This window comes from Cetorhinus maximus, chromosome 13, assembly GCF_964194155.1.
Source record: "Cetorhinus maximus chromosome 13, sCetMax3.hap1.1, whole genome shotgun sequence".
NCBI lineage: Eukaryota > Metazoa > Chordata > Chondrichthyes > Lamniformes > Cetorhinidae > Cetorhinus > Cetorhinus maximus.
Genome location: NC_135891.1, coordinates 25,986,008 through 25,999,210, shown reverse-complemented (window position 1 = coordinate 25,999,210; position 13,203 = coordinate 25,986,008). Strand labels below are relative to the sequence as shown.

At 42.0% G+C, this 13,203-nt stretch overlaps 1 protein-coding gene across 3 annotated transcripts in view; it reads left to right on the top strand.

The window, feature by feature from the left end:
* The window catches only part of LOC144688497 (DNA (cytosine-5)-methyltransferase 3B-like), a 338,320-nt gene that overhangs the window by 275,924 nt on the left and 49,193 nt on the right, over positions 1-13,203 (top strand). For all 3 annotated transcript variants that reach the window (XM_078555140.1, XM_078555141.1, XM_078555142.1), the window contains one exon: positions 7,981-8,050. In XM_078555140.1, coding sequence (XP_078411266.1) covers positions 7,981-8,050 — 70 coding nt within the window. The remainder of the gene's footprint in view (positions 1-7,980; positions 8,051-13,203) is intronic.

Sequence of the window (13,203 nt, the reverse complement as noted above, 5' to 3'; positions counted from 1 at the left end):
AATATTTAATTTTCTAAGAAACTGACAAGTGAACACCAATGAAACTAGTAAATAGTTCAGTATAATTTTTTAAATCAGTGATTTAAAATAAGATTACTCAAAAGTGGAAGACTAGGCACTCTTGATATAAATGCTTAATGTTTATTGATAAACCTATTTTCCCCTGTTTTAATAAAACTGCACCAGGTTTCCACTATAAATACAGCACTGAATATTGAAAGATTTTATGTTTGTGATTATACAAATCAATTTTAGCATAAACTTTAACTATTACCTAATAAGCACGATTTCAAATGCATTTTCCCAATTGCACCCTAACTCATTGCTTTTGTTGACTGTCATCATTTCAAGAAAAAATTGTACATACATTTAGAGATAAAGGCAAAATACTGCGGACGCTGGAAATCTGAAACACAAACAAAAAATGCTGGAAAAACTCAGCAGGTCTGACAGCATCTGTGGGGAGAAAGACAGAGTTAACGTTTCGATTCCGTATGACGCTTCTTCAAAGCTAAAGGGAAGTAGAAATGTGATGAAATATATAACGTTTAAGGGGGTTGGAACAGGTGAAGCTGGATAGGAGGCCAGCGATGGGTGGAGGCAAAGGAGAGATTGCGAAAGATGTCATAAATGAAAGGTCAAAGGGGTGTTAATGGTGATGGTACTGGCTAAAGGAGGTGCTAATGATGATGTTAAGAGTAGAAAGCAGAATGTGATAATGGCCAGACCAGGGTAAGTGCTCTGGAAAGAACAACATGAGCAAGTGACAGATGGCCCTGGTGGGGGTAGGTTAGGAGGAAAGTAGGGGTAGGTGGTGGGAAAAAAATCAAAAATAGGCTAAAAGCTGGGGATAAATCGATGAATAAAAATGGAAATAAATTTTTAAAAATATATTAAAAATAAGTGGAAAATAAATAAATAAAAATTTAAAAATAAAAATGAATATTGAAAAAAGGAATCAGAAAAGGGTGAGGATGGAGGAGAGAGTTCATGATCTGAAGTTGTTGAACTAATTTCTTAGGGCGTTTGTCCAATTGGCTACCATAACTACAACAGAAACCTCAAGTAGATGCGTGAACTGAACTTAAATCGATCTGCTTGCACACAAGCAGGGGAGAGACCTCATCGTGAGTGAGACACAGCCAGAGTGAGTGTGGGTATTGGCAATCTGGTGCAGAGTGGGAATTCGGTGCAGAGGGGAAGAGGTGCTCTTTGCATTTTTTCTCTGCTATCCAACTTCTTAAATCTTCAGAGAGTGGTCTTGCTCTGCTGTAGCAGTAGAGGCTACAAGGGAGAGAAATGACTGGTAAGTAGTGGGTAAGATCGGGTAAGTATTTACTACTTTTATCGCTTATAGTTTAAGGTCTTTTTGCGGTTTATAGTTTGTATATTCTGTAGTAATGAGGATCAGGAAAGAAGGGTCCTAGAGTAATTGATTTAAAAGGTTTAATTTAAAGGGATGTCATGGCAGGAAAGCTCAAAGTTGTGGTGTGCTCCATGTGGGAAGCCGGAAACATTTCCATTGCCCGGGACCAGCATGTGTGCAGGAAGTGTGTCCAGCTGCAGCTCCTGGCAGCTCGGGTTTCAGAGCTGGAATGGCAGCTGGGAACACTGGAGCATCGGCGAGTCTGAGAGCATCGTGGGTAGCACATTTAGAGAGGTGGTCTCACCGCAGCTGAAGGGACTTGAGGAAGGAAGGGAATGGGTGACCACCAGGCAGTCCAAGAGAAACAGGCAGGTAGTTCAGGAGTCCCCTGGGGTCCCGCTTGCAAATCGGTATTCCATTTTGGAGGCTGGTGAGGGCGCTGGTTCTTCCAGAGAGTGCAGACAGAGCCAAGCTTCTGGCACCACAAGCAGCCTCTCTGTACAGGAGGGGAGGAAGAGCAATAGTAATAGGGGATTCTATAGTCAGGGGAACAGATAGGCGCTACTGTGGCCATCAACGTGTCTCCAGGATAGTGGGTGCCAGGGTCCGGAATGTCACTAAACGGCTGCAGGACATCCTGAAGGGGAAGGGTGGCAAGGCAGAGGACATGGTACATCTTGGTACCAATGACATAGGTAGAAAGAGGGATGAGGTCTTGCATCAAGAATTCAGGGAGTTATGCAGTAGACTAAAAAGCAGGACCTCTCGGGTTGTAATCTTTGGATTACTCCCAGTGCCACGTGCTAGCGAGCACAGAAATAGGAGAATAGCGCAGATCAATACGTGGCTTGAGTTGGTGCAGGAGGGAGGGTTTTAGATTCCTGGATCACTGGGTCCATTTCTGGGGAAGGTGGGACCTGTACCAGCGGGACTAACATCCTTCTGGGTGGGTTTGCTAGTGCTGTTGGGAGGAGTTTAAACTAATTCAGCAGGGGGAGGGGAAACAGAATGTTAGCAGAATAGGGACACATCATAATACAGTAAAACAATTAAGTCAGAGGCAGTACAGCTGCATTAAGTTTCAAGGGAGTAAGGCAAGGCTGGATGGCCTCTACTTTAATGCCAGGAGTATTACGGGTAAAACGGATGAGTTAAGGGTGAGGATTGACACGTGGAATTGTGATATAGTAGCCATCACAGAGACGTGGTTGAGGGAGAGGCAGGATTGGCAGCTCAACCTTCCAGGATATAGAATCTTCAGATGAGACAGGGGAGGGGGTAAAAGAGGAGGAGGCATTGCATTATTAGTTAAGGAGTCAGAGCAGCCACATTGTTAGGTGTTTATTATAGACCCCCCCGATGGTCAGCGGGAAATTGAGGAGCAAATATGTGCACAATTTGCGGAGGTGTGTAAAAAAATAACAATAGGGTAATTATATTAGGTGATTTCAACTTTCCCATCATTAATTGGGATAGACATAGTGTTAAGGGCTTGGATGGAGTGGATTTCTTGAAATGTGTCCAGGAGAACGTCTTAGGTCAATATGTAGAGGGTCCAACAAGGGACGGCGCGGTGCTGGACCTAATTCTGGAGAATTAAGCCAGACAGGTGGCTAAGGTGGTGGGTGTTTTAGTGATAGTGATCACAACATGGTACAATTTAAGCTGATTATGTACAAAGAAGTAGACAAGTTGCAAAAAAATGTTTTGGATTGGGGGAGAGCGGATCTTAGTGAAGTAAGGCAGGATCTGGCCAAGGTAGACTGGGAACAGCTACTTGTGGGGAAATCTACAGAGGAGCAGTGGGGGGCGTTCAAAAAGGAAATGTGGAGGGTACAGGCTAAAAATGTTCCCTCTAGGGTGATAGGAAGGAGTAACAAGCCCAGAGAACCATGGATGACCAGACATATTCAGGATACGATGAGAAGGGAAAGAGAGGCTTTTGGCAGGTACAAGGGGAGCAAATCAGCAGAGGCATTAGTGGAGTACAGAAAGTGCAGGGTGGAGCTTAAGAAAGCAATTAGGAGAGCAAAGAGGGGATATGAGAAAGCTCTGGCTGGTAAAAGTAGAGAAAATCCCAAGATATTCTACAAGTATACCAATGGGAAGAGGATAACCAGGGAAAGAGTAGGGCCCATTAGGGACCAAGGGAGCAATCTATGGGTGGAGCCGGAGGACATCGGTAGAGTGTTGAACAAATACTACACATCTGTCTTCACCCAAGAGAAAGAGGATGAAGGGATAGAACTCGGGAAGAGAGACTGCAAGGTTCTTGAGCAAATTGATATAGGGAGTGACAAGGTATTGGAGGTGTTGGCAGGCTTAAAAATGGACAAATCTCCAGGTCCGGATGATTTGTGTCCCAGACTGTTGAGGGAGGCAAGGGAGGAGATCACAGGGGCTCTGACCCAAATTTTCAATTCCTCTCTGGCCACAGGGGAGGTGCCAGAGGACTGGAGAACAGCTAATGTGGCTTCGCTATTTAAGGAGGGTTGTAGAGATAAGCCAGGGAACTACAGACCAGTGAGTCTCCTGTCAGTGGTAGGGAAGCTATTGGAGAAAATTGTAACGGAGAGAATCTATCTCCACTTGGAGAGGCAAGGTTTGATCAGGGATAGTCAGCATGGCTTTGTCAGAGGGAGGTCATGCCTAACAAATTTGATTGAATTTTTTGAGGAGGTGACCAGGTGTGTAGATGAGGGTAATGCAGTTGATGTAGTTTATATGAATTTCAGCAAAGCCTTTGACAAGGTCCCACATGGGAGACTTATAAAGAAGGCAAATGCACATGGGATACAGGGTAATTTAATAAGGTGGATTCAAAATTGGCTTAGTTATAGGAGACAGAGGATGATGACAGAAGGCTGCTTTACTGACTGGAAGCCAGTGTCCAGTGGCGTACCACAGGGATCTGTGCTCGGTCCCCTATTATTTGTCATTTATATAAACGACATTGTTGACTATGTGGGGGGTAGGATTAGTAATTTTGCGGATGGCACAAAGATTGGCCGGGTGGTTAACAGTGAGGTTGAGTGTCTAAGGTTACAAGAAGATATAGATGGGATGGTCAAATGGGCAGATAAGTGACAGATGGAATTTAACCCTGAAATGTGGGAGGTGATACACTTTGGAAGGAGTAATTTGACAAGGAAGTATTCAATGAACGGCATGACACTAGGAAGTTCTGAGGAACAAAGGGACCTTGGTGTGTGTGTCCATAGATCTCTGAAGGCAGAAGGGCATGTTAGTGGGGTGGTGAAAAAGGCATATGGGACACTTGCCTTTATCAATCGAGCATAGATTACAAAAGTAGGGAGGTCATGTTGGAGTTGTATAGAACCTTGGTGAGGCCACAGCTAGAGTACTGTGTGCAGTCCTGGTTGTCACATTATAGGAAGGATGTGATTGCACTGGAGGGGGTGCAGAGGAGATTCACCAGGATGTTGCCTGGGATGCAACATTTAAGTTATGAAGAGAGGTTGGATAGACTTGAATTGTTTTCGTTGGAGCAGGGAAGACTGAGGGGCGACCTTATCGAGGTGTACAAGATTATGAGGGGCATGGACAGGGTTGCTAGGGAGCAGCTGTTCCCCTTAGTTGAAGGGTCAGTCACGAGGGGACACAAGTTCAAGATGAGGGGCAGGAAGTTTAGGGGGGATGTGAGGAAAAACCTTTTTACCCAGAGGGTGGTGTCGGTCTGGAATGAGCTGCCTGGGATGGTGGTGGAGGCGGGTTGCCTCACATCCTTTAAAAAGTACCTGGATGAGCACTTGGCACGTCATAACATTCAAGGCTATGGGCCAAGTGCTGGTAAATGGGATTAGGTAGATATGGCAGGTGTTTCTCACGTGTCGGTGCAGACTCGATGGGCCGAAGGGCCTCTTCTGCACTGTGTGATTCTGTGCTCCTCAAGTTACAGCAGCAGATCAGGAGGACCCCTGAGGAAATTCCCAACTATTGTTATCGTCTTGTAAACTCAAGTCAGATTAATGTGTTCACAGTTCCCTTGAGTCGTGATTTTACTAAGTCTCCAGTAGGGTTCACATTGACACTTATTTCAGATGACATCAAATTGAAGAATACTATTAACACTCATTTCAAAGATACAGCAAACAAATGTCTTCATTTTGTTTGTCACTTGCTAAACATTGAAATGCACAATGTATACATGGAGGAGAATTTTCTCCCCGTCGGGGAGGCCGAGCGGGTGCGGGCAGGCGCGCAGCCGTTTGCCGCCCGTGATCATCTGCACGCCGTCATTTTACGTGGGTGGGTCAATAATGCCTTCCAGCGTGACCCGCACCCGGAAGTGCTGAGCGCTCCCTGTGCGGGCAGGGGGAGGAGGCTGAGTTGGGGCCTGCGCTCTTTCGTGCACATGCGCAAAAGAGAGCAGAAATCTCCCTGAGGCAGAGCTGCCTCAGGGAGTTTAATTTCATTATCAAAAAGTCAATAAAAGATCTTAAAAAATTATTCGGACATGTCCCCCCATGAGCTGGGACATGTCTATGAATTTTATTAAAAATTTTTATTAAAGTTTAAAAACCTTCATGAAATCTCATCCCGCCCATGGATGAGGTTTCACGATAAATGTGAAGGCTGCCTGGACTCTTCTCTTGCCCGCCAACCTTAAGGTTGGACAGGCAGCTCTGTTAATTCTTTTAATTAATATTTAAATTACCTTAATAGGCTTTGACAGTTCGGCAGGCGCGCAGCCAACTCCAACCCCAAGACCTGAATAACGCGCGGTGATGTCAGGACGCACGTCTGATGTCACCGCGTTTCATTTTACGTGTCGGCGAGCGGGCCCCTCCGCACACTGACCAGAAGATTCAGGCCATGGAGATATTTGCCTATTGTACCTTTCATTGTCACACTTCTTGCTTCACAGCTATGTTTGGTTGAGCCATATTCAAAGAGACCTAAACTTTGTCATTTTGCACTCATAATCATCATTATAATACAAAATGACCATCCATTTAAAGACCTTGTTACTTTCTTGAAAACACCAACAGATGAATGGTTCATTGCTCTCTGTGCACAGATGTGATATGAAAATCTCTGCCAATTCCACTGAAATAAGTAATTATACTATCTTTTTATCTGTGTTACGAAATGGATCTCATTTTTGTGTTGCAAAATGGGGCTTGCATATTTTCCTGAGGAAAATATCTGCATCTTGGAATGAGGCCTTGTTATCACCTCCTGTTCATTCTCCCATCTCTGGCTAAGAATGACAATGTTAGGAATTCACTGTATGATAATCTGGTTGTAAATGGGTATTTGCCTTCGATTACTCATTTAATTTTGTGTAATACTATCATGCAGCACATTTTCAATCTCTAGCGTGAGCATGAGAATTTAATTCCTTCTGGCTACATGTATGAACTGTCGATGGCATGCAGATATGTTTTAAGATGTTTAGCAGATGCATGAATTGAGATATTCTGTGTTGAGGGATAGGTACACTAATGTACGCATGTACATTATAAGGCCATGTGGACAGTGAATGCAGTCATATGGGCCAAATATAATTTAATTAAATAATTTTAAATATAGATTGGATAGAGAAAAAGGATTCTTCCATTCACAGAAAGTCATTTGTGGAAAATATGAATGGAACCTGTCCGATAGATTCAGAGAACTTAATGAAATTTAGTATTTCTATAGTTTGGAAATTACTTAGAACAATGTTATTGTACAAATGCTTATATGCTCATATCATTCCCCTCCCTGCTAAATTAAAGAGGGTATTAACTTTTTTATTTTAATTTGGTTAACACCACAGCAGAGATTAATTTGATATGAATGCTTTAGGGGTCATTCCACCATAAGATTAAAGTACAGTGCTTTTTGACTGTTACTACAATTGACAGAAATGCTTAGAGATGCGAAAAGTTATTGTTCACCTTAGTATTGTAAACCAGCAAATAAACAATAGTATTTCTAATAAATCTGAATTATTGTCTAACAATTACAAACGCCTTTGTGTGGGTAGAAAGTTGCAGGGCTATGAAAAAGAGCAGGGTCGCATGACTAATTGAATAGCTCTTTCAAAGAGCTGGGACAGGCAAAATGAGTTGAATGGTAATGGACTGAATGGCCTCCATCTGTGCTGTATGATCCTATTCTGTTTTGGTCAAGAATATATGCTTAACAATAGTTCATACTGAGTGGTAAAATTTCAGTACAGAACGATTGAAATGTACTGCTCCAGTAACATGTTCCTAAAATAAGTGCAATGGAATCTTGCTTAGCACAAATTTATCATTTAAAATCATATTTTTCTGGCAAAGGCTCCATAGATAGTAACTACTTTGTCATTCCTCACATCTTTATAATTGACATTGTATCGGTCACTGTATATTTAGAAGTTTTCTGTTTTCCATGTGTTGACGTGATGTTAGTAAAAACTGTTCTGAACGCTTTGGTTACATTTCTTCATAGTGAAGAGTGTTGTTCCTGATTGGCCAGCATCAATAAATATTTCAGCTATTGCTGTTACTGTGGTTAGTCCTCTCATAACATGAAGAAATGCCTTCGCATTGCTTGAAAATGCATGATACAGAAAATACCTGGAATATTTGGCACTGAAGTCAGATTTTCCACATTCTCAGGCCCCTGGTTGCTTCTTCAGCAGATAAACTGGAACTCCAGGACTGCCTTGAGCATGGTAGGATAGCAAAGGTAAGCTTTATATGATATGGATCTAATAAATTTTATCATTTTTAGGTGAATGTTTATTTAACATTTCCCATATTTTAAAACTTCCTATATATTTCAATCTTAAAAAGTGTATAAGCATGAAAAATACCATGGGCTGTTTATAAAGACCACTGTGTTAAAGTCTCTTCTCTCTGACGGCTGCAAAAGTTCTACAGAAATATTTGGATATTCTCAACATAAATACTAATTAGCATAAGTCCACGACAATGCTCCATTTTCCCTCTCTGCTGAAGGCAGAGTATTGCTGGGGTAACACACTAGTCACAACATTTCACAATTCCAGTAAAAAGATGTAAAATTCCAGGGAGGTTCTAGAAGTTCTGTAATGGAATCTATGATGCACCTGGTCCTGTTACTCTAGGACCCTTACAATCTTTCTGGGCTCAAGATTATCTCACTCCTTATAATAGTTTAAAAAGGGATTCTGCAAACAGTGAAATAGCAAGCAATGATTTTTTAACACTCCCCACAGTTTTTTTGAAGATTTAAAGGGATTTCTGGAGAAAGTACCCCTGAAGGTTGGTTTTCAGTCCTGGCGTGGGTGACGGAGGGCAGGGGGTGCAGCTGAAAATGGGAGTCATGGTGGGCTACCCTGGAAAGAGTGCAGAGGCTGGCAGGTGCGGAGGTGGGCTGGGTGGAAGGCCTGCCTCTGTGCACCAGCACAGTGCAGAAGTTTAAAAAAACAATAAATCAGAAAAGCCCTCATCCTTCACACTCCCTCACCCCTACACACTTCATACCACATCCATGCCAACCCGTGGCAACTCATGTCCCCCACCCACCCCTATGGTTCCTTAACCTGTCTATGCCAACCTATGCTCCCCCACAATTTATCATGGCTGCTCATGCCCTCCAAGCCAACATCTACTCCAAGACCCAACCCCATGGCCCCTCAACCTCCATGTCAACCTCTGTCCCCCACCCACTTCCCATGGCTCCTTCTAGCCCCTCTGCTAACTTAGTGCCAACCCATGTCCCCCACTCACCCCCATGACCCTTACACCTACCATGCCAATTCACCTGGTATCCACCTTGAGAACATCTCAGGACCCATGCTGAGATGAGATAAAATAAAGTTCTTAAGTGTCTATTGCAGACTTTATTTTATAAAAACCCTTCATTCATAAAAACCTATTTGCTATATTTACATTCCTTCAACCAAATAATTCCTTATAAAAACAAACATATATTTCAAATACTTAATCCCATCTAAAAACAACATTTCATTCAAGTGTTTAATCCCTTATAAAAACAAACATTGGAATTCATAGTCCCACTTCAAAAAGTCTATAACCACTTGTAGCTGTCAGTCAAACTATGCAATGACAGACATCCCACTGTGATAATGAAAGGTTGTGAAATCAATCATCCAGCGCTAATCCAGTAATGACAACTTTCCAGCTTTCCAGACAGTGAAATAGTGAGCAATGATTTTTTTTTAACACTTCATTCAGTTTTTTCAAAGATTTAAGGGGCAGGAGTTTTAAACGCCTTGACAGTCATTTTTGATAATCGCTTTTAACCGTCACTTGGGTTATCGCTTTTGACTGTTTCTTTTGACCATCACTTTTAACCGTCGTTTTTGACCATTGCTTTGACTGTTGCTTTTGACAGTTCCTTTTGACACATTTGACAGATCATTTTTAAAGCTCTCTTGACAGTTCCAATGAGTTTATGCACTTTTACCGTACATTCATGTCCACTTTTAACAATCCCAAAGGGCACCTCATCTCCCTCAAAGGGCACTTGACCTACCCCAAAGGTGGCCTGGGACAATACCCAAAGGGGTACCCCACCTCTCTAAAGGCCTCCGCAAAGTTTAGACCTGCTCCTACCAGACCTAATCTACATACATTATATTTCCCACTCCTGGCTAACGAAAATCAGACATGATGGGAGGCAGTTGCTCTTTTTTATGGGCAGTTGCCTCCTCAAAATGCACATGTGCAAATCCCGACCCGCTCATGCAAAAATGGTAGGAGCCATGTTTGGGGTGAAACTTCCGGATTTAAGCCTCCCCTGCTATTATCACAATGACAGAGAGACTCTCCATCATTGTGAAAATCCAGACCTATGTCTTCACTTATACTTTAAGTTTTTACATTTTTTGGCCTATGTCTAATTTGCCAGGAATAATAAAAAAAAATGAATAATATTAGCAGAATACTGTCATTGCATCTGTTATTATAAAAATTATTATTTCTACAAATTATTGCAATGAAATGAGGCAGCTGATAGTGATATGCCCTAAATAGGAATATACTAAACAACTGATCAACAGTTTCTTACACTTTCTAACTTTACATTGGCCAGATATTTTAGATTATGTATAATAGTGGGATCTGAGCAAAAGATTTGAAATTAAGCTTTGGCAAATTCAGGTTTTGTAGCTAACTATAAATAGTTGTAAGTTGAATTAAGATACCAAATTAATTGGCATATTCTATTTTATAATTTTCCATCTAATAAGAAATGAAAGGTTTGATCTTAACCCTGGCCACCAGCAATAATGGGGCATACAGGTGCTTAAATTAGCAGCAGCACACTATCATTCCCAATACTATCATCTAAACCGCACAATGTTTTGATCCAGGATAAGGAGGAGCCTAATAAATATATTTAAAAATGGACCCTATGATACAAATAAGACACCAATGCCATTTTAACTAAAAATTGAAGATGCCTGACCTGAGCATGACAGAATTGGTGTCTCAGGGCCACTGAAGTTTTATTGGCTTATGGATTTCAGGGAGTTTCCAGCTTTCAGATCATTAATTTCAATTTTTTTTGCCATATCACTTTCTATGCTATCATGTGTGTGGATAATTGCTAGTTTAATGTAGATGGGGGAGCATTTGGAGGAGGAGCAGTAGCCTCAGCAACCAACACCAGGCTATTGGAAGAGAGGTATGGGGAGCTGCTCATAGAAGATATACTCAGCACACAGAGTGTACTGGCCAAGAGTTACTTCTTTGGATCTGTTTGAAGAACAATGCATTAGAATGCTGCTGTTCTCCAGTCGGACCTCTGCAGCGACCTGCTGCAGGATCTGCTACATATTGGACCACATGGTATCTCTTAAAATTCCCACAGTCCTTAACAGGTTCCTTTCAGTCTTCTACCAGTGACATCATCTGCATCTCCCAGGCTACAGTATAGCTCCAGATCATCAATGTCCTTTTCACCATGCTCAGGTGTGCATCAGTTTTTCCTGTTGATCTCAGCAACAGAAGAGAACCTGAGGATTTGAAGCAGTGTCTGGCTTCCCTTGCATCCAGGGAGTCACTGACTACATGCACATTGCCATCAGTGCACAAAACAGCAGCCAGCAGCAGTCAGCAATACAAAAGGCTACCATTCCATTAATGTCCAGCTAGTGTCCTATCACAGAAATAGGATTATGCACGTTTCTGCAAGCCACCGTTAAGCTGCCTTAATTCATTTATCCTGCGCCAGTCTACCTCCAATATTCAACCCTCCGAGTAGTACAACAGGATGACTGCTAGGGGAGCAAGAGTTTCAGAGGTGGCTCATTATACCATTCCACAACCTTGCCATACCCAAGAAACACAGGTATAATCAAAGCCAGAGACCACCAGGATCATTATCGAGCACCTGAAGCATTTCAGGTGTTGACTGATCTGGGGATTCTGTACAATATGAGCTTCCCATATTGTAATGGCATACTGCATATTGCATTACCTCAACATAAAGAGATGCTTGCATTTGGAAAAGGTGCAACAGCAGCAGCAATATTGATTGGACAAGGAAGAATGCGGGGAAGGTGAGGAAACATTCGGAGAAGGAGATTCTTCTCAACAATTTACAACAAGCTGAACAAGGAATTAGCTGCTTGTTCAGCGAAGCTGCTGTGTTCTGATAATGTGCACATATCCCCTCTGCTTATCAAAGCTTGTTGCATCCTTCACCACTCTTCTCTTTATCCTGTATTAAATGACATTCAACCCATTCAGACAACGTCTATATCAATGGCATACTCACAATAGGGATTTAAAGCGGGAGTAGGCTATTCAGCCCCTCATGCTTATTCTACCATTTAAGTAGATTTTGGTGATCTGTATCTCAACTCCCTTTACCTGCCTTGGTTCCATATCCCTTAATACCCTTAACTAATAACAAGAATTTGTAAATCTCAGTTTTGACATTTTCAATTGACCCAACCTCAGTTGTTTTTTGAAAGACTCTGGTGACTCAGAAACTGCTGTTAAATTACAATGCGGATCAAAGTGCCAAATGCAACCACAGTGGCTGGCCTAATGGCGAGACAAGGATCTGGACTCTCAATTACTTTTTTTTAAAAAATATCCAGATCAGCCATCATGCTCAGGCAATTAATAGGATAGTGGCTGAAGTTGTAGCGGGCCTGGGAAAACTCACCCACCCCCCACTAGCGTTTCTATCACACTTTTAAGAGGCAGGCACTAGAAATGCACCTGAGGTGCGTGTTTGCATCTACCTGACCCTTGTAAATTAAATGCCCTCCCTCTGACCTTGCAGACTCTAGCATGGACATTGTTTGAGGGCACCATTGGGCATGATCCCAGTAACTGCCAAAATTGTGACCTAGTAGCTTCAAATTTAATCAAATAAATGGCCTGAGGATGAAATTCGCTGTTGGCTTTTCTTGTTCCATGATTTCTTAAATATATTTAACTTTTTTGCACTTTGAGTTGAATATTTTCAAATGCTCTTACAGACTGTTAGTTTTGGCAGGATGGAACGGTAAAGTGGAGTCGGGGGCACAGTGAGCTTCTATTTAACAGTTTTATATATCTTACTTCAGTTCAGCACAAACAATTCATTCAAAACAAAAAAACAAATTTCACTGTGTTCAGCTAGAAGCTGATCTCACAGGGATACCACAAGTCAGAGAATTGAGACTACAGTGTTAGCCCTATCTCAGCTCCATGTTACTGTCAAGTCCACTTCCCCACTTCGCTGAAAGCACACAGATTATTCTGATTATCATAAATTTTCAGAATTGTGGAGATATATAACTAATATTACTCTGTTGTAAAATAGAGGTAATAATTTATTTGTACTGTGTTGAAGTTGAGTTTTTAGTTGTATATCTCATGAAATGGACTCTGACC